We start from the raw sequence: 22433 nt of genomic DNA, 5'->3' as shown, positions 1-22433 counted from the left end.
GCATGGCTCAGCGATAGAACACTCGGTTCAAGGCCCTGAATTAAGACTAATAACCAGCTAACAAACGAGCCTGGTAAAATGTTGTTGGACTGAGTAGATACCATTAAGCAGCAGGGAAACAGACTGTGAAGGTATTTAGGAAAGTGGGAGTAAAGAGCTAGGGTAGAAGTGGAGACACTGGTTACCCCCACCTGTCTCACTGAGTCAGGTCCCTGCCTCTAACCTCTGCAGGGGAAGGAACTGTCAGGACATCAGGCTTAACAAAGGATAAGGAATAATGACTGAAAAGTCACCTACAGTTTGAATTCAGGGCCTGGGCTGCTCTGTTCCTGAACTACTTTTGCTTAGAGTTAGTGCTCTACCACTTGAGCCACAGCACAGCTTCTCGCCTTTTCTGAGTAGTTTATTGGAGATGGGCCTCATGGACTTTCCTGCCCAGGCTGTCTTTGAACCATGATCATCAGATTTCAGCCTCCTGAGTAGCTAGGATTACAGGCAGGGGCCCCAGGCTGGGCTGGAATTGTGATATTCCTACCTTCTTAGTCTTGGGGTTACAAGTATACACCACCAAGCCTGAAGAGGAAAGGATATGAATAAATATTTGTCCAAAGAAGACATACAAATAACCAATAAACATGAAAAATGTTCAATTGTCATCAAAGAAAAGGCAAGTGAAAACTATGAGATATCCACTAGAAGGATAAAAAATTTTTCCAGGGGCATCAGGCCCTGGGTTCAATTTCCCAGCACCACATATACAGAAAACGGCCAGAAGTGGCGCTGTGGCTCAAGTGGCAGAGTGCTAGCCTTGAGCGGGAAGAAGCCAGGGACAGTGCTCAGGCCCTGAGTCCAAGCCCCAGGACTGGCCAAAAAAAATTTTTTTTTCCAAAAAGATAAATCATAGTACATATCATTGAGGATATCAAGACATTAGACCCTTGTGAATTGCTGTGGGAAAGTTTGTCATTTCTACAGAATGCATAGTTACCATATGCCCTCCCCTTCCAAGCTAGCTGTATCCTAGAGAAAGAAAAACATAGGTCTACAGGAATGTTTATACAGACACTGTTCAGAGTCCTGAATGCAGCATTGTAGCAATAGCCAGTGGAAATCATCAAAAGGGTCTACCAGCTGATATGTTAATACACACAAAACATGATGTGTATACAATGGAATATTAATAAAAAGTGATTAACTAGTGTGCTGTAATATAAATGAAACTTGAAAATACTAAGCGAAAGAAGCCAATCACAAAAACATTGTATATCCTAACATGTGATTCCATTTATATGAAATGTCAAGTTTAGGCAGATTTCTACAAACAGTAGATTGGGGTATAGTCCAATGGTGGTAGTGTGTGTAAGGCCCTGGATTTCATCTCAAGCACCAAAAAGAAAACAAAAAAAGAAAGGAAAGTAGCTGAATATTTGCTTTGAGCTTAGAGAAAGGAACAGTTCATTCTAGAGCTGTTTGGTGAAGTGTTCCACTTGGTGGTATTTATTTCTGACAAGTTTCATTAGTACTCATACTGAAATCGTCTTCTGTTATAACTGGATGTGTAGCTGGGCACCAGTAGCTCATGCCTGTAATTCTAGCTACTTCGGGAGCTGAGCTTTGAGGATTGTGGTTCAAATGCACCGGTAGTCTAATCTGATTTGTTTATGTTTGGGGCACAAAAATCTCACTACAGCCTAGTCAGGAGCTAAAGCCAAGCTAGCTTTGAACTTGTGATTGTTCCTGCCTCAGTCTCCAGAGTGGAGATTACAGGAATGTACCATCACCCCCAGTTTATGCAGATATTTAAAGGAGTCAACAAACCTCTCCAAATGATTTTCATGCATACTCAGGTTTAGGAACCACCTTGACTAAAAGTCCTGTAGCCTATTACCTCCCTTGTTGTCTTTGTGTTAACAGAAGTTCTACAGTCTATAATTAGCTCTTGGTAGAAACTTTGTCCAGAGAAAGAGGAAGCTGAAGAGAGAGATATTAAACATGTTTTAGAGGGGGGGGGGAAAGAGCCAAAAGTATATGGCCTAGAATAAAGAAGGTCTGTTGCAGTAATCAAATATTGCAAAGTAGGTCACAGATACATTATTGCAGGTTTAAAATTTCTTAAATCTTCATTGAGTGGATGCACTTTTAAGAGTAAATGAAGAGGGACTGGGAATATGGCCTAGTGGCAAGAGTGCTTGACTCGTATACATGAAGACCTGGGTTCGATTCCCCAGCACCACATATATAGAAAACGGCCAGAAGTGGTGCTGGGGCTCAAGTGGCAGAGTGCTAGCCTTGAGCAAAAGAAGCCAGGGACAGTGCTCAGGCCCTGAGTCCAAGGCCCAGGACTGGTAAAAAAAAAAAAGTAAATGAAGAGCTTACTGCTCACCATTAGAACACTTTTTGTGCTTGTTTTTCTGGAAGTGGAAGTTATGAGTAGTGAAAAATGGGGAGTTCTTTGTGGGCTTCCAGGTTAGCAGAGATAACCTGAAAGGCCCTTTTTGTCTTTTGTTCTTTTGTTGCTAGTCCTGGGTCTTGAACTCAGGGCCTGAGCACTGTCCCTTGCTTCTTTTGCTCAAGGCTAGCACTCTGCCACTTGATCCACAGCGCCACTTCTGGCTTTTTCTATATATATGTGGTACTAAGGAATTAAACCCAGGGCTTCATGTATACGAGGCGAGCACTTTACCACTAGGCCGCCCAGCCCCCTTTTTGTCTTTTGGAAGACCTTCACTTTTACCAAGAAATACTTTCTAATCTCTGTTCTTGCCATGAGTCCCATTTCACTAAGTTGAATGATACCTATGGCATATTTGCCTCTTTCTATTAATCAGTTTTATTATTAAAACTTTAACTCGGCCTGGGCATTGTCCTTGAGTTTTGTGTTCAAGGCTACTGCTCTACCACTTGAGTCCCAGCTCTACTTCTGACCTTTTGGTGGTTAGAGATAAGAGTATTGAGGGTTTGTCTGCCTAGTATAATGTCTAACTTCGATCCTCATGTCTTCGCTTACAAGCATGAGCCACCAGGGCCCAGTCTTCCTCTCTTCCTTCCCCTTCTCCCCTCCTCCCTTTCTCATGGCACTACTGAGGCTTGAACTCAAGAATCTCATGCTCTTGTTAACCCTTTTTGCTCCTGGCTGCTGTTCTTCTACTAACTTGAGCCTCCAACACATTTTGCTGGCTAATTGGAGATTAAGAGAGAGTCTCATAGATTTGTCTGCCTGAGCTGGCTCTGAACTTCAGTTCTTAGACCTCAGCATCCTGAGTAACGATAAGTATTTCTAATCTTATTTCTACCTGAGAATCATGGGCTCCTCTTTCATTATATGGAGTTGGAGATTGGAAAAAACAAAATTGGTCGTGTGTATGTGTTGAATACTAAAGCTAGAAGTCTGGGCCTCACCTTCTTGCTTAGGTTTGTGCCTACAGCTGGTGCTCTACGACTGTAGCCACATCTCCACTTTAGCATTTGGCTGGTTAATTGGAGATGCAGTCTTAGAGACTTCTGCCAGGGTTGACTTGATCCTCAAATCTCATCCTCTTGGTGCCAGGCACCAAAACTGGAACTTTACAAAGGAGGCTGCAGATGTTGCTCAGTTGTAGAATACTTACTTAGCATGTGCATTTCCCTGGATTCAACACAAAAACAGCAATAACAAGCTTAGAGTCTGACACAACTATAAGGGCCTTGTGCCTAGGAAAGTACTTTTATACCCAGTGTATGACTTCTCTTTTTTCCATACAGTCATAATCTAAAATGTAACTGCTCTAAGTCACAGCATTTTTTGTAATAATATATGCGAAACAATTCCCTTGGTGGCAGTAGTTTAGGGGTCTGATAGATTACTTTCTTTGTTCTTGAGAAAAAAGTCTGTTGCCCAGTCTCATTTTGAACTGAGACTTAAGTCATACTACTGCCTCAGGATCAAGAGTAACTAGAACTGAAGTGTGCAACCACTACTATGCCCGGCTAGATTACTGTACTTCTGTGTTTTTTTTGTTGTTTTTTTTTTTTGCCACTCCTGGGGCTTGAACTCAGGGCCTGAGCACTGTCCCTGGCTTCTTTTTGCTCAAGGCTAGCACTCTACCACTTGAGCTACAGTGCCACTTCCAGCCTTTTCTGTTTATGTGAGGCTGAGGAATCGAACCCAGGGCCTCATGCATGCTAGGCAAGCACTCTGCCACTAGGCCACATTCCCAGCCCCAGATTCCTGTACTTTTAAACTAAGATTTAAAATGGGCATGATGTGGTGGTATATAATCCTAGCATGCTGAGGCAGAAGGATCATGAATTCAAGACCAGCTTCAGCTACTTAGCATGACATTATCTGTAGAAATGGAAGAGAGACAGAGAAGGGGAGGAGAGGACAAGAGAGAAGAAAATCTTTTAGCCATTTTTTTTTTTGTAAAGCCATTCTCTTACCAACATTAATAAGATTTTGTCTTTTACAGAAAAATTTTGAAAGACCTCTCTTCAGAAGATACACGCAGTAGAAAAGGAGAAAATCCTGGAGTTTCTGCTGTCACATCTATGTCTGTTCCAACTTCCATTTATCAAACTAGCAGCGGACAATACAGTATGTATAGTTTTTCTTCATGGGATGGACACACTTGCGTAGAAAGTCATTGATGAGGAAAACGGAGGCTTACAGATAATGTTCCTACAGTCATACATCCTGTAAGTTAGAGAGCCAGGGTTCAGTTATTTTTTGGTGCCAGTTCTGGTGCTTGAACTCAGGTCCCTAAGCTGTCCCTGAGATGCTTTTGTTCAAGGCTGCTAGCGTTTTACTTACCACTTGAACAATAGTTCTACTTCTGGCTTTTTGGAGGTTAATTGGAGATAAGTGTCTCACCAGCTTTCCTGCTTTGGCTGGCTTCTGTGATCTTCAGATCTCAAACTCCAGAGGAGTGCTAGAATTATAGGTGTGAGCCACTGGCACCTTTTTTTCCCCTCTTAAATATATCATTAGTCTTTTGTTCTAACATGGAAAATAAATACTAGAAAGAAAAGGTTGAGAAATCTTAGTCACAGTAATGTCCAGTTTTAGTTTTCTGGGAAATAAAAATAAGCTAGTTCCTATTGAAAACTAAGAGGGCTGGGAATATGGCCTAGTGGTAAAATGCTTGCCTCGTATACATGAAGCACTGGGTTCAATTCCTCAGCACCACATAGATAGAAAAGGCCAGAAATGGTGCTGTGGCTTAAGTGGCAGAGTGCTAGCCTTGAGCAAAAAGAAGCCAGGGACAGTGCTCATGCCCTGAGTTCAAGGCCTAAGAATTGGGGGGAGGGAGGGAATCCCTTCTGGCCAATGCCAGTGGCTCATGCCTGTAATCCTGCTACTTGAGATTCTGAGATCTGAGAATTGTGGTTAGAGCCAGCCCAGGCTGAAGACAAAAAAGGAAAAATCTAATCTCATCTACGGACTAGCTAAAGATCTAAAGAATTCAGGTATAGTCCTTGCCCCTTTAAGAGGAAAGCAATAGGACCAGGAGTTAGAGCAATAGAAAACAAAATTTAAAAAAAAGAAAGAAAACAAAATAACATGCCTGTTCAACAGCAGGTCATAGATTAGTTGTTCATACTGTGGTATGAGCTTTTTACCAGTCATGGGGCTTGAACTCAGGGCCTGAGTACTATCCCTGTCTTCTTCCTTTTGCTCAAGGCTAGCACTCTACCACTTGAGCCACAGCGCTACTTCTGGCCTTTTCTGTTTATGTGGTTCTGAGGAATCGAACCCAGGACTTTGTGCATGCTAGGCAAGCACTCTACCACTAAGCCACATTCCCAGACCTGGTAACAGTTTTTTTGTTTGTTTTTTTGGGGGGTTGCCTAATTTAGAGTATTAAATTATGTCTATGGTTCATTAAAATCCCAAAAGTAAGACATAATGAACTAGCCCTCTATATTTTAAAGTTAAATTTTTAGTTTTTAACATTCTTAGGAAAAATTTCAAACATAATACACAGTTGGACAAGAGACATATGCACCTTTTCCTTTTATGGTATTAATAAACTTTCCCATGTTTTCTTTCATTTCATTTGTAGCTTTTTGGGGGGAGCGGGGTACTGGGATCAAACTCAAGACATTGCACTTGCTAGACATGTGCTTTGCCATTGAGCTACATCCCAGCCCCCATTTCTAGCTTTTTAAGCCTTTCATTTTCTTAAATTTACCTTAGTCTGGAGTTGGGGAAACCCAACTGTTTTTTAGTTTCCTACTGGTTATGGGAGTAGTCTTAACTCACTAAAATAGGATTTTAGCATAGGATGAAGGTAATTGCTATGCATTATATTAAAGTACTTTTTCAGAATTTTCCTGGTTAGTCCTTCTAAAATATTGATTTGTACATGGTAAAGTTTACTTTTTTTTAAATTTATTTATTAATTGAACACAAATTTTTTGACAAGGTGTTGTGCAGAAAGGGTACAGTTACATAGTAGGGCAGTGTGTACATTTCTTGTGATATCTTATGCCCTGTTTTTCTATCCCTTCTCTAGGTCAGGTAGACATATATACAATATACAATGTATCAAGAACATATACAGTAGCCACGTGGCCACGCCCAAGAAAGTTCGCCTAGGGCTTTAAATGTAATGTCGATATTAGACCATATGTCGACAGTAGTCTTATATGAACGTACATACATAGCTTTTGAGCTATTGTATTCCCCTGAGAGGTCAATTTTTTTTTTTTTGCCAGTCCTGGACTCAGGGCCTGAGCACTGTCCCTGGCTTCTCTTTGCTCAAGGCTGGCACTCTGCCACTTGAGTCACAGCTCCACTTCTGGCCATTTTCTGTATATGTGGTGCTGGGGAATCGAACCCAGGGCTTCAAGTATACGAGGCAAGTGCTCTTGCCACTAGGCCATATCCCCAGCCCTCAATTTTTGACCTTTATATGTTGAGTAGTTTGGTTTTAGTTACATACTGTTGGGTTGCTGCCCCAATCCTATGGGGAATACTATTTGACAAGCAGTTTTTGGTTTCACAGACTTGGTCTCTACTGTCTCTCCATCTCCCTTTGTTAACAGTCATATATCAAGGAGATCATGCCCCTTTGTTTTCTGTGTTCTAGGCTTGTTAAAGTTTACTTTTGACAAATGTTAACTATAACTCTGTGTGTGTGTGTGTGTGTTAAACAATCTATGTGAGCATAGGAAAAATTGGGAACGTGTATCCTCAGGATGTGAAGGGTGGTCACCTCTACCCTTGAAGCAAACAAATAGAGCTTGATAAGTGGAACAGTGTTTGTTTGTTTTGTTGGTCGAGGGGCTTGAACTCTGGACTTGGGCACTGTCCCTGAGCTCTTCAGCTCAAGGCTAGCGCTCTGCCACTTGAGCCACAGGACCACTTTTGGTTTTCTGATTAATTGGAGATGAGAGTCTCAAGGCCCAGCTGACTTTGAAATGTAATCATCCTCAGCCTCTTGAGTATCTAGGATTATAGGCGTGAGCCACTGGTACCCAGGTCAAAATTGTTATAATCAGTTATATTCTAACAACTTAAGATTTAGCATAGTGAATCTGAACTATAAATTTATTTTATTTATTTTGCTGGTCCTGGGACTTGAACTCGGCCTGGGCACTGTCCCTAGCCTCTTTATGCTCAAGGCTAGTATAGTACTCTACCACTTGAGCTACCCTGCCACTTCAGCTTTTTTGAGTAGTTTATTTGTGCCCCACTGAACTATAAAATTTTATGTCATTTTCTTTCTTCCAATTCATTTACTTTCTTATAGTCAGCTGAGCTAAAAGTAGAACTGCATTCAGACTTTTTTTTTTTTTAACAGTGCGTGAATTCTGCTATTTGTTTTAAATTTGAAATTAGCTCCATAGTCTTTCTGGGTTTTAGGGGGGGTTGTTTGTGTTTTGTTTTTGGTCAGTCCTGGGGCCTTCTTTTTGCTCTAGACTAGCCCTCTACCTCTTGAGCCACAGCGCCACTTCCAGCCTTTTCTGTTTATGTGGTGCTGAGGAATTGAACCCAGGGCTTCATGTATGGGAGGCAAGCACTCTACCTACCACTGGGCCATATTCCCAGCCCTTTTGTTTTGTTTTTTAAGTTTTACAAAGGGTCTTAAAGAAGTCACATTATGAGTGCAATGTATCTTGATCAACGTTGCCCCTCCCATCATTCTCCCCTATCAGACTTATTTTTTAAAATAACATTTAGCTGGGTGGAGTAGCACATGCCTATAACCCCAACTGTAAAGGTGTAGAGACTTAGGCCAGCCCAGGCAAGGTGAGCAAAATTCTATCTCGGGCCGGGAATATGGCCTAGTGGCAAGAGTGCTTGCCTCATATACATGAAGCCCTGGGTTTGATTTCCCCAAGCACCACATATATAGAAAACGGCCAGAAGTGGCACTATTGCTCAAGTGGCAGAGTGCTAGCCTTGAGCAAAAAGAAGCCAGGGACAGTGCTCAGGCCCTGAGTCCAAGGCCCAGGACTGGCAAAAATAAATAAATAAATAAAACTGTCTCAAAAACAAAAGGGCTGTCAGGGTTAGGGGTAGCTCAAGTAGTAGAGAATGTCGATAGAAAAATGAATTTAAAACTTTTGTCTTTTAATCCCTACTTTGCATTGATATATTACGTAGCATCACGATTTGTATTTTCTTGCTCTGGTTAAAGTTGCCATTGCCCCAAACGGAGCCTTACAGCTGGCCAGTCCAGGCACCGATGGCGTACAGGGCCTACAGACACTAACTATGACGAATTCAGGCAGCGCTCAGCAAGGTACTATTCTCCAGTACGCACAGACCTCTGATGGACAGCAAATCCTTGTGCCCAGCAACCAGGTGGTTGTACAAAGTAAGTATGCTTAACTCTATACAAAATGTCCCAAAATACTTTGAAGACATTATCAAGTAACTCACTTTTTTTATTACACAGCTGCATCCGGAGATATGCAGACATATCAGATCCGAACCACACCTTCAGCTACTTCACTGCCACAAACCGTGGTGATGACATCTCCAGTGACGCTTACATCTCAGACATCTAAGACGGATGACCCTCAATTGAAGAGAGAAATAAGATTGATGAAAAATAGGTGGGTAGGAGAATTATACCACCAGAACTGCTCAGGTTTTCACAAATCTCAACACATGACCATGTATTACTTGGATCTATATAAGCAGAAATCAGGAAGAAGTTTATGTTGGTTTCATTTTAGATTCTGTCTAGCTCATTCCTAATAATTTCTGAATCTTTTACTCTATGTAGTATAGTATTAAGACCCACACAGCTCAACAGTTTTTTAGCCATAATTTTGTTACTATGGCGTTGAACAGGGCTTTTACCATTCCATGTCAAGTAATGAGTACTATTGTTTTCAGACAGTGTCATCCCCTCACTTCACTTTTGGTGCTAGTCTCACAGCTTGAACTCAGTGCTTAGGCATTGCCCATGGGCTTCTTTTTGCTCAAGGCTAGTATTCTACCACTTGAGCCACAACTCCACTAACATTTTCTGTTGTTGTTGTTGTTAACTGGGAATAAAGAGCCTCGTGGACTTTCCTGCCCCGCTGGCTTTGAACCACGAGTCTTAGCCTCCTGAGTAGCTAGGATTATAGGCATGAGCCACCAGCACCCATCATTTCTTTCTTTCTTTTTCTTTTTTTCTTTTTTCTTTTTTTTTTTTGGCCAGTCCTGGGCCTTGGACTCAGGGCCTGAGCACTGTCCCTGGCTTCCTTTTTGCTCAAGGCTAGCACTCTGCCACTTGAGCCACAGCGCCACTTCTGGCCATTTTCTGTATATGTGGTGCTGGGGAATGGAACCCAGGGCCTCATGTATACGAGGCAAGCTCTCTTGCCACTAGGCCATATCCCCAGCCCTCTTTCTTTCTTTCTTTCTTTCTTTTTTTCTTTCTTTCTCTCTCTTTCTTTCTTTTTCTTTCTTTCTTTCTTTCTTTCTTTCTTTCCTCCTCTCCCCTCCCCTCCCCTCCCCTCCCCTCCCCTCCCCTCCCCTCCTCCTCCTCCTCCTCTCCTCCCCTCCCCGCCCCTCCCCTCCCTTCCCCTCCCTTCTCCTCTCCTCATTAATTTGATTGATTGGCCAGTTCTGGGGCTTGAACTCAGGGCCTGGGCACTGTCCCTGAACTTCTTTTGCTCAAGGCTAGCACTCACCACTTGAAACACAGCACCACTTCCAGCCTTTTCTGTTTATTGGTGCCGAGGAATTGAACCCAGGTCTTCATGCATGCTAGGCCACCACTGCACCACTAAGCCACATTCCCAGCCCCTGTCTATCATTTCTTTTTTTTTTTTTTGGCCAGTCCTGGGGCTTGAACTCAGGGCCTGAGCACTGTCCCTGGCTTCTCTTTGCTCAAGGCTGGCACTCTGCCACCTGAGCCACAGCGCCATCTCTGGCCGTTTTCTGTATATGTGGTGCTGGGGAATCGAATCCAGGGTTTCGTGTATAAGAGGCAAGCACTCTTGCCACTAGGCCATATCCCCAGCCCCCCTGTCCATCATTTCTTAAACTTTTTTGTGTCCTTTACAATAACGTTGCTAAACAAATCTTTTCAAACACTATCTTGTTGTTGGGCTCAGAGTTAAATGAACTTTTAATAGATTGTGGATCTGATTCCAGACCACTGAGATATAGGAAATGTTATCTGCAATAAAATCGAGTCACACAAAGCCTTTGGTTTCTCAATGAATATAAAAGTTAGGATTAAGTATGTAATGACACTATGTCTAAAAGATTTATTGCAAAAAAAAATTCAGTCTTTTAGCCTTTAGCAAGTCATAACTTCTTCAAGGTTGTGACTACTGAAAGTTGGAATCACTGTGGCAGTTCCTAAAATAAGACAGTAGTATAAAGTTTGCCACACTGAATGACTCTTGCTTATATAGGGGTTCGACCACGCAGTGCTGTTTAATAACATTTATCCTTGGTAAAACTTTTTTCAGAATTGGAGTCCATCCTCTCAAACCTTACTCTGCTTTACCAGCTGGGTCTGTAATATCCTCACCCCTTTTGTTAGCATTGCAGCACTGTTCACTCCATCTTCACCAGACCTGGATTCCATCCTGAGAAGCCACCTTCTTATCCATAAGAAGGAACTCCTCATCTGGCAAAGTTGTATTTTACCCTAAGACCAACAATGTAGCTGTATTTTACAGCTCTGTTTCTAATTTTGTTCTCTCCCTAGTTCTACCACATGTGCAGTTATTTCCTCTGGTATAAGAGTCTCACAGCCTTTCTTGCCCAGGCTGGCTTTGAACTGTGATTCTCAGATCTCAGCTAGGATTACAGGCATGAGCCACCAGCACCCGGCTTGCAGCAGAACTTTGGCAGCTTTTCTTGGCTGTCAATTGGCTTAATATCAATGTTATTGTGTCTCAGTGATGTGGGATGTCCAGGAAGACAGGAATGGTCAAAGTTGGCGAACAACCAGACATGACCAACAACAACCAAAAGAGGCAAACCCCAGATTCTAGTTACTAGTCTGTGATAGCATAGTGGAAAGCACTGATGATCATCAGAGTTGAGAAATTCTTACCACAGACAAGATAAACCGTTGAGGCATGATCAGCCCTAGATTTGATGTGCAACTGGAAAACCTAGAAAACTAGCAGACTAATCTGCTCCCATCCCGCAGTTTCCTCATTGTACTCATTGTACCGACAAGCTTAGCTGGCATCATGGACCATGAAGAAACAAGACCAAAACACACAGGAGGGAAACTCAGAGGATTCTTTTTCTAGAAATATACAAATGACCAATGGGGAAAAAGAAAGTAAAGAGTTATGTGAGGTTAATCACTGAAGCACTCCATCTGTTTTATTAGAGATAAATTCATGTCTCCTTGATCACTAAAGCTTTTATGTATAAACTAGACTAGACAAAGTCTAGATCGAGCTGTGCAGAATATGGGATCTGGATCAAAAATGATTTTTTTTTTCTCTGATAGTACTGAGGATTTTGAACTCAGGACCTCACAGTAGCTAGGCCGGTGCTCTCCTGCCTGTTTGCTTTGGTTAGTTTTCAAATAGACTATGTAATCCTTCTACCTCTGGCCTAGCTGGAATCATAGGCACAAGCCACCACACTTGTCTAGTTTTATTTTATTTTTATTTATTTATTTATTTTGGCCAGTTCTGGGGCTTGGACTCAGGGCCTGAGCACTGTCCCTGGCTTCTTCTTGCTCAAGGCTAGCACACTGCCACTTGAGCCACAGCGCCACTTCTGGCCATTTTCTGTATATGTGGTGCTGGGGAATCGAACCTAGGGCCTCATGTATACGAGGCAAGCACTCTTGCCACTAGGCCATATCCCCAGCCCCGTTGTCTAGTTTTATTGAAATGTAAGTTGCACTAACTTTTTGCCCAGATTGATTTCAAACCACAGTCCTCCCAATCTCCACTCTTGAGCAGCTGAGATGACAGGCATGAATCACTGTCCCCGGCTCACTATGGCCATAAACTGAGGAATGTCACTTAAAATTAACTTTGTTTAGAATGACTCCTTGGAGGAAAGGCACTTACCTAGGCTCCAGTAAATGCCCATACTGGGCTGGGGATATGGCCTAGTGGCAAGAGTGCTTGCCTCGTATACATGAGGCCCTGGGTTCAATTCCCCAGCACCACATATACAGAAAACGGCCAGAAGTAGCGCTGTGGCTCAAGTGGCAGAGTGCTAGCCTTGAGCACTGAAACCCTGAGTTCAAGCCCCAGGACCAGCATAAACAAACAAAAACCTGAGGGCTCCTGGCTCAAGCCTGTAATCCTAGCTGCTTAGCCAAGACCTAATATTCAGAATAACCAGCAAAAAAGTAGGGCTTAGAGGTATGGCTCAAGTGGTAAAGAGCTAGCCAAGCAAGCACAAATCCCTGAGTTCAAACCCTACTACCACCAAAATTGAACCAAACCCAGAATATGTAATAAATAGTTTATATGTCACTTCACAGAATTTTTCTAAGAAACCATGCAAGGAACTGAACATTTATTTGCTCAGACTTAAGACTGTATGTCAGAGGTTAACCAAGAGATTCATAAATTTCACTTTGGTATTTATTCAAGAGAAATAATGTGTACACACAGATTGCATAAGGACAAGTATAACACCTAACTAGAAACAACTGAAGAGAATGAAAAAAGTCATTATATCCTTGCAAATGCAGTATGTAAAGAAATAAGCCAGAACCTCAAAAATTATGCTAAGTGAGACAGGTGCTTGGTGTCACACCTGTTGTAATCCAATACTTGGGAGACTGGAGCTGGAGATCTAGAGGCCAACCTGGCTACATCTACATAGCAAGTACTGTCTCCAAGAGGAACGCACAGAGTACTCAGTGACACTGTCACATGAAGTTCTAAGACATAAACTTACTGAAGTGATAAAAATTAGAACTGAGCCAGGCGCCAGTGGCTCACGCCTGTAATCTTAGTTACTCAGGAGGCTGAGAACCAGGACTGTGGTTCAAAGCCAGCCCAGGCAGGAAAGTCCATGAGACTTCTATCTCCAGTTAACCACCAGAAAAACAGAAGTGGAGCTGTGGCTAAACTGGTAGAGCACCAGCTTCAAGCAAAAGAGCTCAGGGACAGTGCCCCAGCCCTGAATTCAAGCCCCACAATCAGCCAGAAACATTAGAACTTGGAGAAAACTGACCAGGACGGTCATGAAGCAGCTTTGTGGGGCAGTGGAAATGTTCTGGCTACTTAGGTAGTGTAGTAACTTTTTTTTTTTTTTTTTTTTTTTTTTTGCCAGCCCTGGGGCATGGGCTCAGGGCCTGAGCTCTGTCCCTGGCTTCTTTTTTTGCTCAAAGGCTAGCACTCTACCACTTGAGCCACAGCACCACTATTTATGTGGTGAAGAATAAACCCAGGGCTTCATGCATGCTAGGCAGGCACTCTACTGCTAAGCCACATTCACAGCCTTCAGGTATTAACTTAATATTGATGTATTTGCCCAAACAGATTGACTTCTATACCTGCAGTCTAATAAATGATACCTTAATTTTGTAAATGAAGGGTACAAATAACACAAAAATTATTGGAATATGTTTATTATTTAAAGAATATGAAGTATAGAATTAGAGGCAAACTTGAAGCCCTAATTTCAAATTCAGTACCACCACCAGAAAAAGCTTTTTCTAATAATGTGTTTTAATATTTACATTCAGAGAAGCTGCTCGAGAATGTCGAAGGAAGAAGAAAGAATATGTGAAATGCCTGGAAAACCGAGTTGCAGTCCTGGAAAATCAAAATAAAACTCTAATAGAAGAGTTAAAAACTTTGAAGGATCTTTATTCTCATAAAAGTGTTTGATTATTAAGAAAAGTATTTTTGTGGACTTGTCTAAGCATTAGATGGATTTTTCTTTTTAGTGGAGTTTTATAAATTAAAAGGTCAAAAGTGAAGCTAATTTTTACTTAGGCTTTTGCAATGCAAAGGTAAATAACTGTCTAGTGCAGGGATGTGGTGTCAGGAAAGAATGGGAGAGGACCTCGAGGAAGCTGCAGGCCGTGGGAGCCTACAGGTGTCATGCACGTTCAGGAAGCACTGGGCGAGCTTCCCGCAGCTTACTTTTTCTAAGGAGTCGTGTCCATCCAAAAATAGCAGGAAATTTGGTAGATTTAATCAATATACCTTGTAAGTTTGCGTTTCTTACTATCTCCTGAAATTTAACCTTTTACACTTGTATGGGGAAATGTGTGTTATTTCTACCAGCAAATTCTAAATTACAAATGTAAAAGGAACCCTAATACTAAGTGTGTAAATTATGTGTTCTAATTATGTGTACATGTTCTGTTGTTGGTTTGTTGGCCAAGGGGGCTTTTGAGACTGGATGCACCAACTTTTGAGGTCTTGTCCTAGAAAGCTTCTAAGGTACAATGAATGGAGTGTGGCGATTTTGTAACTTTTTTTTTTATCAGAATGAAAAGAGAACTGTTTAAAAGTTTGATATTTTTAAATAGTTTTTTTTTTTTTTTGCTTACTCTGGTAAGGGTGATTTTTTTTTTACAGATATATAATAAGTTCTTAGATTCTGTATCCTGTATACCTACTGTTGAATATCCATAACTTACTCTGTTGTGCTTTAAAAGAATGAAATGTTTACAAAAGCCCTGAAAATACTATTTTTTACAAAAACTTTCTGAAGATGCATACCAAAGTTTTTCCAAGAAGATTTTATAATCAACTTAATATAAGGTTTATCAGGTTCTAAAATAGTACAGTTATTGAGGCCATTTTATGTTAGACACTATTTTGTAGCATAGTGAGTGGTTCCTTTGTAAGAGAAGTGACTGCCAATATATTTTTATAGCTAATCTTTATAAATTCTAATGTTGAGTTTTTTAATGATTATTTTAAATGTTTATATAGTTTCGTAAAAAAATGCATCTCAAAGTATCTTTTGTATTATGCAAAGTAAAGTTTTCAGATTGGCCAATATTTGAGTTGTAAGTTATATATGCAATTTGTTGAAAACTTCAAAACTGTGGTCAGTACACCAGTGTTTAACCTCTGTATTCTACTTCGTGTACACTTTGAAACTGTACTGCAAAACTGCTCTTTATACAGTAATGTTCCTTGTCTATGAAATTAAAGGACATTTTATAAAATTAAATTTGTTGAATGTAAAATGCAACGCATGATATATGAGTGACATGCTTGTGTTAATTATAAGCTAGTACAATTTTAAAGTGAGGATAAATTTACATTCTGGTCCACACTGGTTTTAAAGAGGGATACATTTCTGTTTTGATTCAGCCTGAACAAGTTACAATAAATTAAGATTTTTATTGCAGAAATGCTTAGGATATTGTTAAAGAGCCTTTTATATAGAAATGTTTACATTGCAAATTTGAGATTGATCCTCCTGATGAAATGTTTCATTAAAAGGATCTTTTGAAAATGAAACTCCACTGACTTGGCAGTAATTTGTGAAAAATAGAAAACTATGGATCACTAAAGACATGTATGTTACTTGTGTAAAATCAGAATCTCAAGCTGGAGGCCCATTTGGCCTGTAAGACTACAGGGAGGCTTGACAAGGCTCCTTAAGTAGGTAGATATTGTGGGTCACCTGCTAGATATTTACAAGTACTTGTAAGCAAACACTGCACCTTCTAACTTTTCATTCTACACAGCTTTGCTCACTAGGCAGTTTCCAGGCAATCTATGTCAGGCCTGAGTACACTGAAGGTATTAAAATAAGTGCTACCAAATCACTTTTCTAGCTGCTTTTCTCATTGAAACCAGTGTGGAAATATTTTCTTTCTTAGACTTTAGATTGGAGCTGGGCACTTAAGCCTGTATTCCTAGCTGCTCAGGAGGCTGAGAGCTGAGGATTGCAGTTCAAAGTCAGCCCAGGCAGGAAAATGAACGAAACTCTTCAATTAACCATCAGAAAACCAGTAGCTTAAAGTGGTAGTGTACTGGGCCTGGGAATGTGGCTTAGTGGTAGAGTGCTTACCTAGCGTGCATGACGCCCTGGGTTCGATTCCTCAGCACCGCATAAACAGAAAAAGCTGAAAATGGCACTGTGACAGTGCTCAAGCCCTGAGTTCAAGCCCCAGGACTGGCAAAAAAAAAAAAAAAAAAAAAAGAGTTGTACAGTATGCTAACCTCAAGCAAAAGAGCTCAGGGACAGAACTCAGGAGCAGAGTTCAAGCCCCACAACTGACCAAAAAGAAGTGAACCAAACAACTATTTTACGTAATTTTATCAGTGGAGAAAATTACATCCCACACAAACACACAAAAAGAGGTCTTTTAGCCCTGTTAAGTCTTACTGAGCAGAACATGAAAAATAGGTATTTGTTAGAACTGGAAAATTTAACATTTATTCAGCAATTACTATATTGGAAGTTACCAGGCTAATCCTGCATTTTTCTCCAATTAAAATAATGGCATAGGAGCAACATGCAAAATTATATAGTCAGTTGTCACAGGGCAGTTTATAGATTCCTAGAAAAGATGCTATAAACTTTCACAAAGTGAAATTTGACTATGGGTTTATATATTTGCTAGCCACACAGTCTACCACTAAGCTACATTCCCAGCTCATGACTGTGTTTATTAACTAAAGAATCAACAGGTTATATGCAAAGAAAGTAAAGCTGTACTTTCACAAAAGATAAAAAAGAAACCTATATATGTAATTATATTTACTCATAAAATTTTTGACTAAGGTACTAGCTGGGTGGGTGTGGTGGCTCATGCCTGTAATCCTAGATATTCAGGTGGCAGGGAGTTGGGAGGAGCACTGTTCAAGGCCAGCCACAGAAGAAAAAGCCACAAGCCCTATCGCAGCCACTAAAAACGTGCTGCCCAACTGCTGGTGGCTCATGTCTGTAATCCTAGCTACTTAGGAGGCTGAGGTCTGAGGACCATGGTTCAAAGCCAGCCTAGGCAGGAAAGTCTGTGAGGCTCTTAATCTCCAATTAACCACCAAAAAGCCTGAAGTAGAGCCCTGCCTCAAGTAGAATGCTAGCTTTGAGCAAAAGAATCTCAGGGACAGTACCTACGTCTTGAGTTCAAGCCTCAAGACTAGCAGGAATCTCTGAGAGGCCGTGGTTTTAAAAGGAGGTTCAGGCCATTGAATCACCCCATTCTACCATCACCTCCCTTTGAAAAACAGATAACTGTCCCCTTATGGCTATACACTGATCATAGGCATTAGAAGTCTGTCATTTCATGGCGGAGATCCTTTTCCTCCAAACTGACATTCTAAATGTGCTTTCTTCTTAAGTGAATGGTTCTCAACTTGTGATGTATCAATGTAAATCCAGCTCATGGTATACATACTTGTGTAATTTCTTTAACATCCGCCATTGACTGAATGCTTACTATGCACCAAGAACCTTGAAGGTAATGTTAAGGTAAAAATCATCCATTTCCTGGATTTTTTTTGTTCTTTTCAACGCTGGTGCTTGAGCCACAGCTTCACTCCTGCCTTTTTGCTGATAATTTCAGTCTCATAGAGTATCCTAGTCGGGCTGATTTGTGATCCTTAGATCTCAGTCTCCTGAGGATTACAGGTATGAGCCACTCAGCTCATTGGGCATTTGGTGGTGGTGGTGGTGGTGGTGGTGGTGGTGGTTGTCACGGGGCTTGAATTCAGGGCCTGGGCACTGTCTGTGGGCTTTTTTGCTCGACTAGTGCTCCATTACTTTGAGCCAGAGCTCCACGTCGTTTTGTTTGTTGCTACTTAACTGGAGTTGAAAGTCTCACAGATTTTCTTGTCTGGGCTGGAATGGAACCACAATCCTCAGATCTTGGCCTCCTGAGTAGCTAGGATTCCAGGTGTGAGCCACTCAGCTCATTTGGGCCAATGTTTCTTGAAGGCCTTTTATAAGCCAGGCATTGCAAGGAAAGGAATGATCAACCAAGCAGCATAGCAGCTCTCAAGGAGCTTGATTTCATGTATATCCCTGAGGTAACATGAGCATTAATTACTAGGAATCTGAAATTTAAAGCGAATTTAGTGCCAGGCATAGTGACACACAACTTTAATCCTAAAACTCAGGAAGTTGGATCAATTAGAGTTCAAGACCTGGGCCTCAAAACCATCTAAAACCACTACAACAACAAAAAACCCACTCAATAAAATAAACTGCATCTATCCCCACACTCATCCCACAGCACCAATATAATCTCTTTTTGCACCAATGAAATCACTGAGAGTTTCCAATATAATCTTATGTTTATTTCATAATATGGTTAAATGACACAACCAATTATAAATGATAGCCAAATGTAATACTTCATAGTATTTGCTAAGGTACAGGAGCTTTTGCCAGAAGTCATGCAGTAAATACAACAAAACCAGGATTAGCCCTAGGTCCAGTCAGCCTCAAAGTTTGTTTTTTTAGCCCTTAAAGTGTATCTCATTTCCTCCTGTGATTTTTCAAACTCCCTTCATGCATGCTAGGCAAGTGGACTTAGCACTTGCGTTCCATCCTCAGCGCTTACCTGTGGCATCATCGCTCTATCGTACACACCCATTGTGTAAGATTTTAAGGTTTCTACTTTAATGTGACCACTAGATGGCACCCTCTGTTTTAAAAGCAGTTCTGCTAACAAAAGACTAGACATGAATGTCAAATCCTAGTACAGCCTACATCCAACATAAGTTTGGGGTGGGGGGGGGGGAAACAAACACCTTTTTAAATCTGTCAAGAATTTTTTCTTTTTTTTCTTTTTGTACCAGTCCTGGGGTTTGAGCCCAGTGCCTGGATGCTGTCCCTGAGCTTTTCTTTTGCTCAAAGTTAATGCTACTAGCACTTGAGCCACAGCTCCACTTCTAGATTTTTGGTGGTTAATTGGAGCTAAAAGTTTCATGGACTTTCCTGCACAGACTGGCTTTTAGCCACAATCCTTAGATTTTAGCCTCCTGACTACCTCGGATTACAAGCATGAGCCACCCTAGCCTGGCTTAGCAAGGAATTTTTAATAAAAAATTAGTAAGAGAAAAGCCATACAACTTCCCTTTATTGCAGTCAAAAGTAAATAAGCAAATGCAACTTTTATGAATTGACTTAGAAAACACTGCCCTAGCTAGGTAAAGAACAACAATATTCTGCTTGAGAAATAAAAGTACAAAAGAGCTCTTGTGTTTCCATTCAGTACTTTTCAAGGAGAACAGAATTGTCAGTAAAAAATACAACCAAAAAGGAAGAGGGGAAGAAAAAAAGCAAACAGATGGAAAAATAGCTCAAAACAAGATGGCAGAAACCAATCTCTATGTATTAGCAGTCATAATAAATGTAAATGAACTGGGTATTTTAGTTAGAAGACACATTGTCAGGTTGAATTAGGAAATAAAATCTTAGGCCAGGTGCCGCAGTGGCTCATACCTGTAATCCTAGCTACTCAGGAGGCTGAGATCTGAGGATCACGTTTCGAAGCCAGTTGGGGCAGGAAAGTCCATGAGACTCTTATCTCCAATAAAGTACTCAGAAAAAGTCAAAAGTGGCACCATGGTTCAAGGGGTAGAGCACTAGCCTTGGGCACAGTGAGGCTCATGGATAGAGCCTAAGCCCTGAGTTCAAGCCCCAGGACAGGCAAAAAAAAAAAAAAAGTCATAGTACATATTCATAAGAGTTATGTCTAAAAAAAGTTCTTGTAAGAGCATGAAAATACTAGCCAGAAAATACTAACCAGTCAAATACTAGCCAGAAGAAATGTAGACTTCCAAGCAAAAATTCAGTCCTTGGAACAAGTTAGGAGTCTCGTGGAAACTAGATTCTTCTGCCCCAGCAATAAGGACATTTTGGGGATTACTTTGCAGACCCAGCCTGAGATTATGACCAACCAGACCACGATTTCAGTGAGAACATGTGACCATACATACCTCCTGCCCCCTCCCTCTCTCCCTTTTTTTTTCTTTAGCAGGAATGGGGATCAAACCCAGAGCCTTGGGAATGCTTGGCAAATGCTCTACCACTGACCCCCCACTTCACTACCACCACCCTGTTTTTGTTGCAGAGTTGGGGACTGCTTGTCCTATTTAAACCTAAAGCTTAGGTCAATACTCCAAAGGTGCTTGGTCTCTATGTTCCCAATGTGGCCATGATTTAAATCCTTCTCGGCCTTTCCGTCCCTTTTCATCTGCTGTCTAGGGTGAGTGGCTGCTGCACAAACAGCTGAATGATGGACCCTTCTGATCTAACTTGCCTGGAACTCACAATCTTCCTGCCTTTATCTCCCAAGTGCTAGGATTATATGCATTTCTTTTTTTTTTTTTTTTTGCCAGTCCTGGGGCTTGGACTCAGGGCCTGAGCACTGTCCCTGGCTTCCTTTTGCTCAAGGCTAGCACTCTGCCACTTGAGCCACAGCGCCACTTCTCGCCGTTTTCCATATATGTGGTACTGGGGAATTGAACCCAGGGCTTCATGTATACGAGGCAAGCTCTCTTGCCACTAGGCCATATTCCCAGCCCACATTTCATTTTTTTGCTGGTATTGGGGTTTGATCTCAGGGCCTCTTACTTGCTCAGCTGGAGCTCTACCACTTGAGCCATACTTCCATTCCAGTGTTTTGCTGGAGATGGAATCTTGTGAATTTTTTGTTTGGGTTGGCCTCAAACAGTAATACACCAGGTACCCGCGGACATCAACATCAACAGTACTTCCCAGTACTTCCGGCTCAGCCTAATACTGATGGGGGGGGAGGGGCATTCTTCTGTCTCAACCAGACCTAATTTGTTGGTGTCTCCTACAGTAAAGGCTCTGGATTTGGACTGCACTTGTGCTTTGTGTTCTTCGAATGCTGGCTTCATTTAATTAATTGCTATTAAATGTAAGGTTCACACTCGGGAGGGCTCCACGCAGATGCCCCACCTGTTTAAGTCTGTGCCCAGTACCTGAGTTACCTAGGTAATTGGCACACCTGCAGGCAGTTACCTCCTCCTTCTCTGAGGTCACATCCTATCCACCTGGCCAGATCTCCCACCTTTTCCTATATAATCCAGCTCAACACAGTCCTTTTCTCTTTTTCTCTCTTTTTCACTTCTTCCTTCCCCTCTGTCTCCCCACGCCTTCATTTTGTGTGGGCTGGCAGTTTGCTTTCCCCCTAATAAACTCCTTTCTGCCTGAACCATGTGGCAGGTTTCCTTTCCCATGAACATAACAAAAAACAGCTAAATTCATGATAATGGTGTTATATTTTTGTGTGCATGTGTGTGTGTGTGCATGTGCATCCACACACACGTGTGTTGGTCCTAGGGCTTAAATTCAGGGCCTGGGCTCTGAGCTTTTTCACTAAAGGCTAGTTCTTTACCACTTCTGGCTTTGTGGTGGTGGTTAATAGAGATGAAGTTCTCATGGACTTTCCAGCCTGGGCAGCCTTCAAACCATGATCCTCAGATTTCAGCCTCCTGAGTAGCTAGGATTACAGGGGTCAGCCACTTAAATAATATTTACATACATTTGAAGATAAAATTAGGTAATTCTTGGAACTTCCTTATTTCTGAGTGTATCTAAGGGGAGTCTCCAGAATTGACTAAGATTTGAATCAATAACAGAAAAAAATCCAGCCTCACAATTGTAGTGTCATTCCATCTATTGGAGGCCCAAGTAGATGAAAAAGGTGGAGGCCAAGTTCTCTCTGGGAATTCACTTTTCCTGCCCTCAGATATTGGCTCTCCTTGTTATTGGGCTCAATCTCAGCAACACATGACTAATAAAACTGAAGAATGCAATTTTTTTGTTTGTTGGCTGATTTGGGGTTTTGACACAGATTCTCACTATGTTGCCCAAGCTTCAAATTAATACTTGTCCTGCCTCCATATCCTGAGGGATGGGACTATAGGTGCAACTACCACATCTGGTTAAGAACTGAAATTTATTTAAATTTATATGGTCACATGTAGTTACCACGTTGTATAACCAAGTTCTATAAAATCCAGAATACTGGTTGTAAGGAAAGGCAAAGTTTTACACCAGTGTCCCGTGCCCATCTTTTTGATGAAAAGATACAGTAACTAGA

General features: G+C 41.5%; 1 protein-coding gene across 3 annotated transcripts in view; it reads left to right on the top strand.

Annotated features, from left to right (window-relative positions):
- The window catches only part of Atf1 (activating transcription factor 1), a 43964-nt gene extending 28396 nt beyond the window's left edge, over positions 1 to 15568 (top strand). For 2 of the 3 annotated variants that reach the window (XM_048364585.1, XM_048364574.1), the window contains 4 exons: positions 4449 to 4573; positions 8625 to 8804; positions 8886 to 9045; positions 14121 to 15568. In XM_048364585.1, the coding sequence (XP_048220542.1) occupies positions 4449 to 4573; positions 8625 to 8804; positions 8886 to 9045; positions 14121 to 14265 (610 nt within the window). In that variant the 3' untranslated portion in view covers positions 14266 to 15568. The remainder of the gene's footprint in view (positions 1 to 4448; positions 4574 to 8624; positions 8805 to 8885; positions 9046 to 14120) is intronic. The other variant, XM_048364596.1, reaches the window with a different exon arrangement.
- The last annotated feature ends 6865 nt before the right edge of the window (positions 15569 to 22433 follow it).

Source organism: Perognathus longimembris, chromosome 1 (assembly GCF_023159225.1).
Source record: "Perognathus longimembris pacificus isolate PPM17 chromosome 1, ASM2315922v1, whole genome shotgun sequence".
Classification (NCBI taxonomy): Eukaryota; Metazoa; Chordata; class Mammalia; order Rodentia; family Heteromyidae; genus Perognathus; species Perognathus longimembris.
The sequence above is the reverse complement of the archived record's forward strand: the minus strand, read 5'-3'. Positions and strand labels throughout refer to the sequence as shown.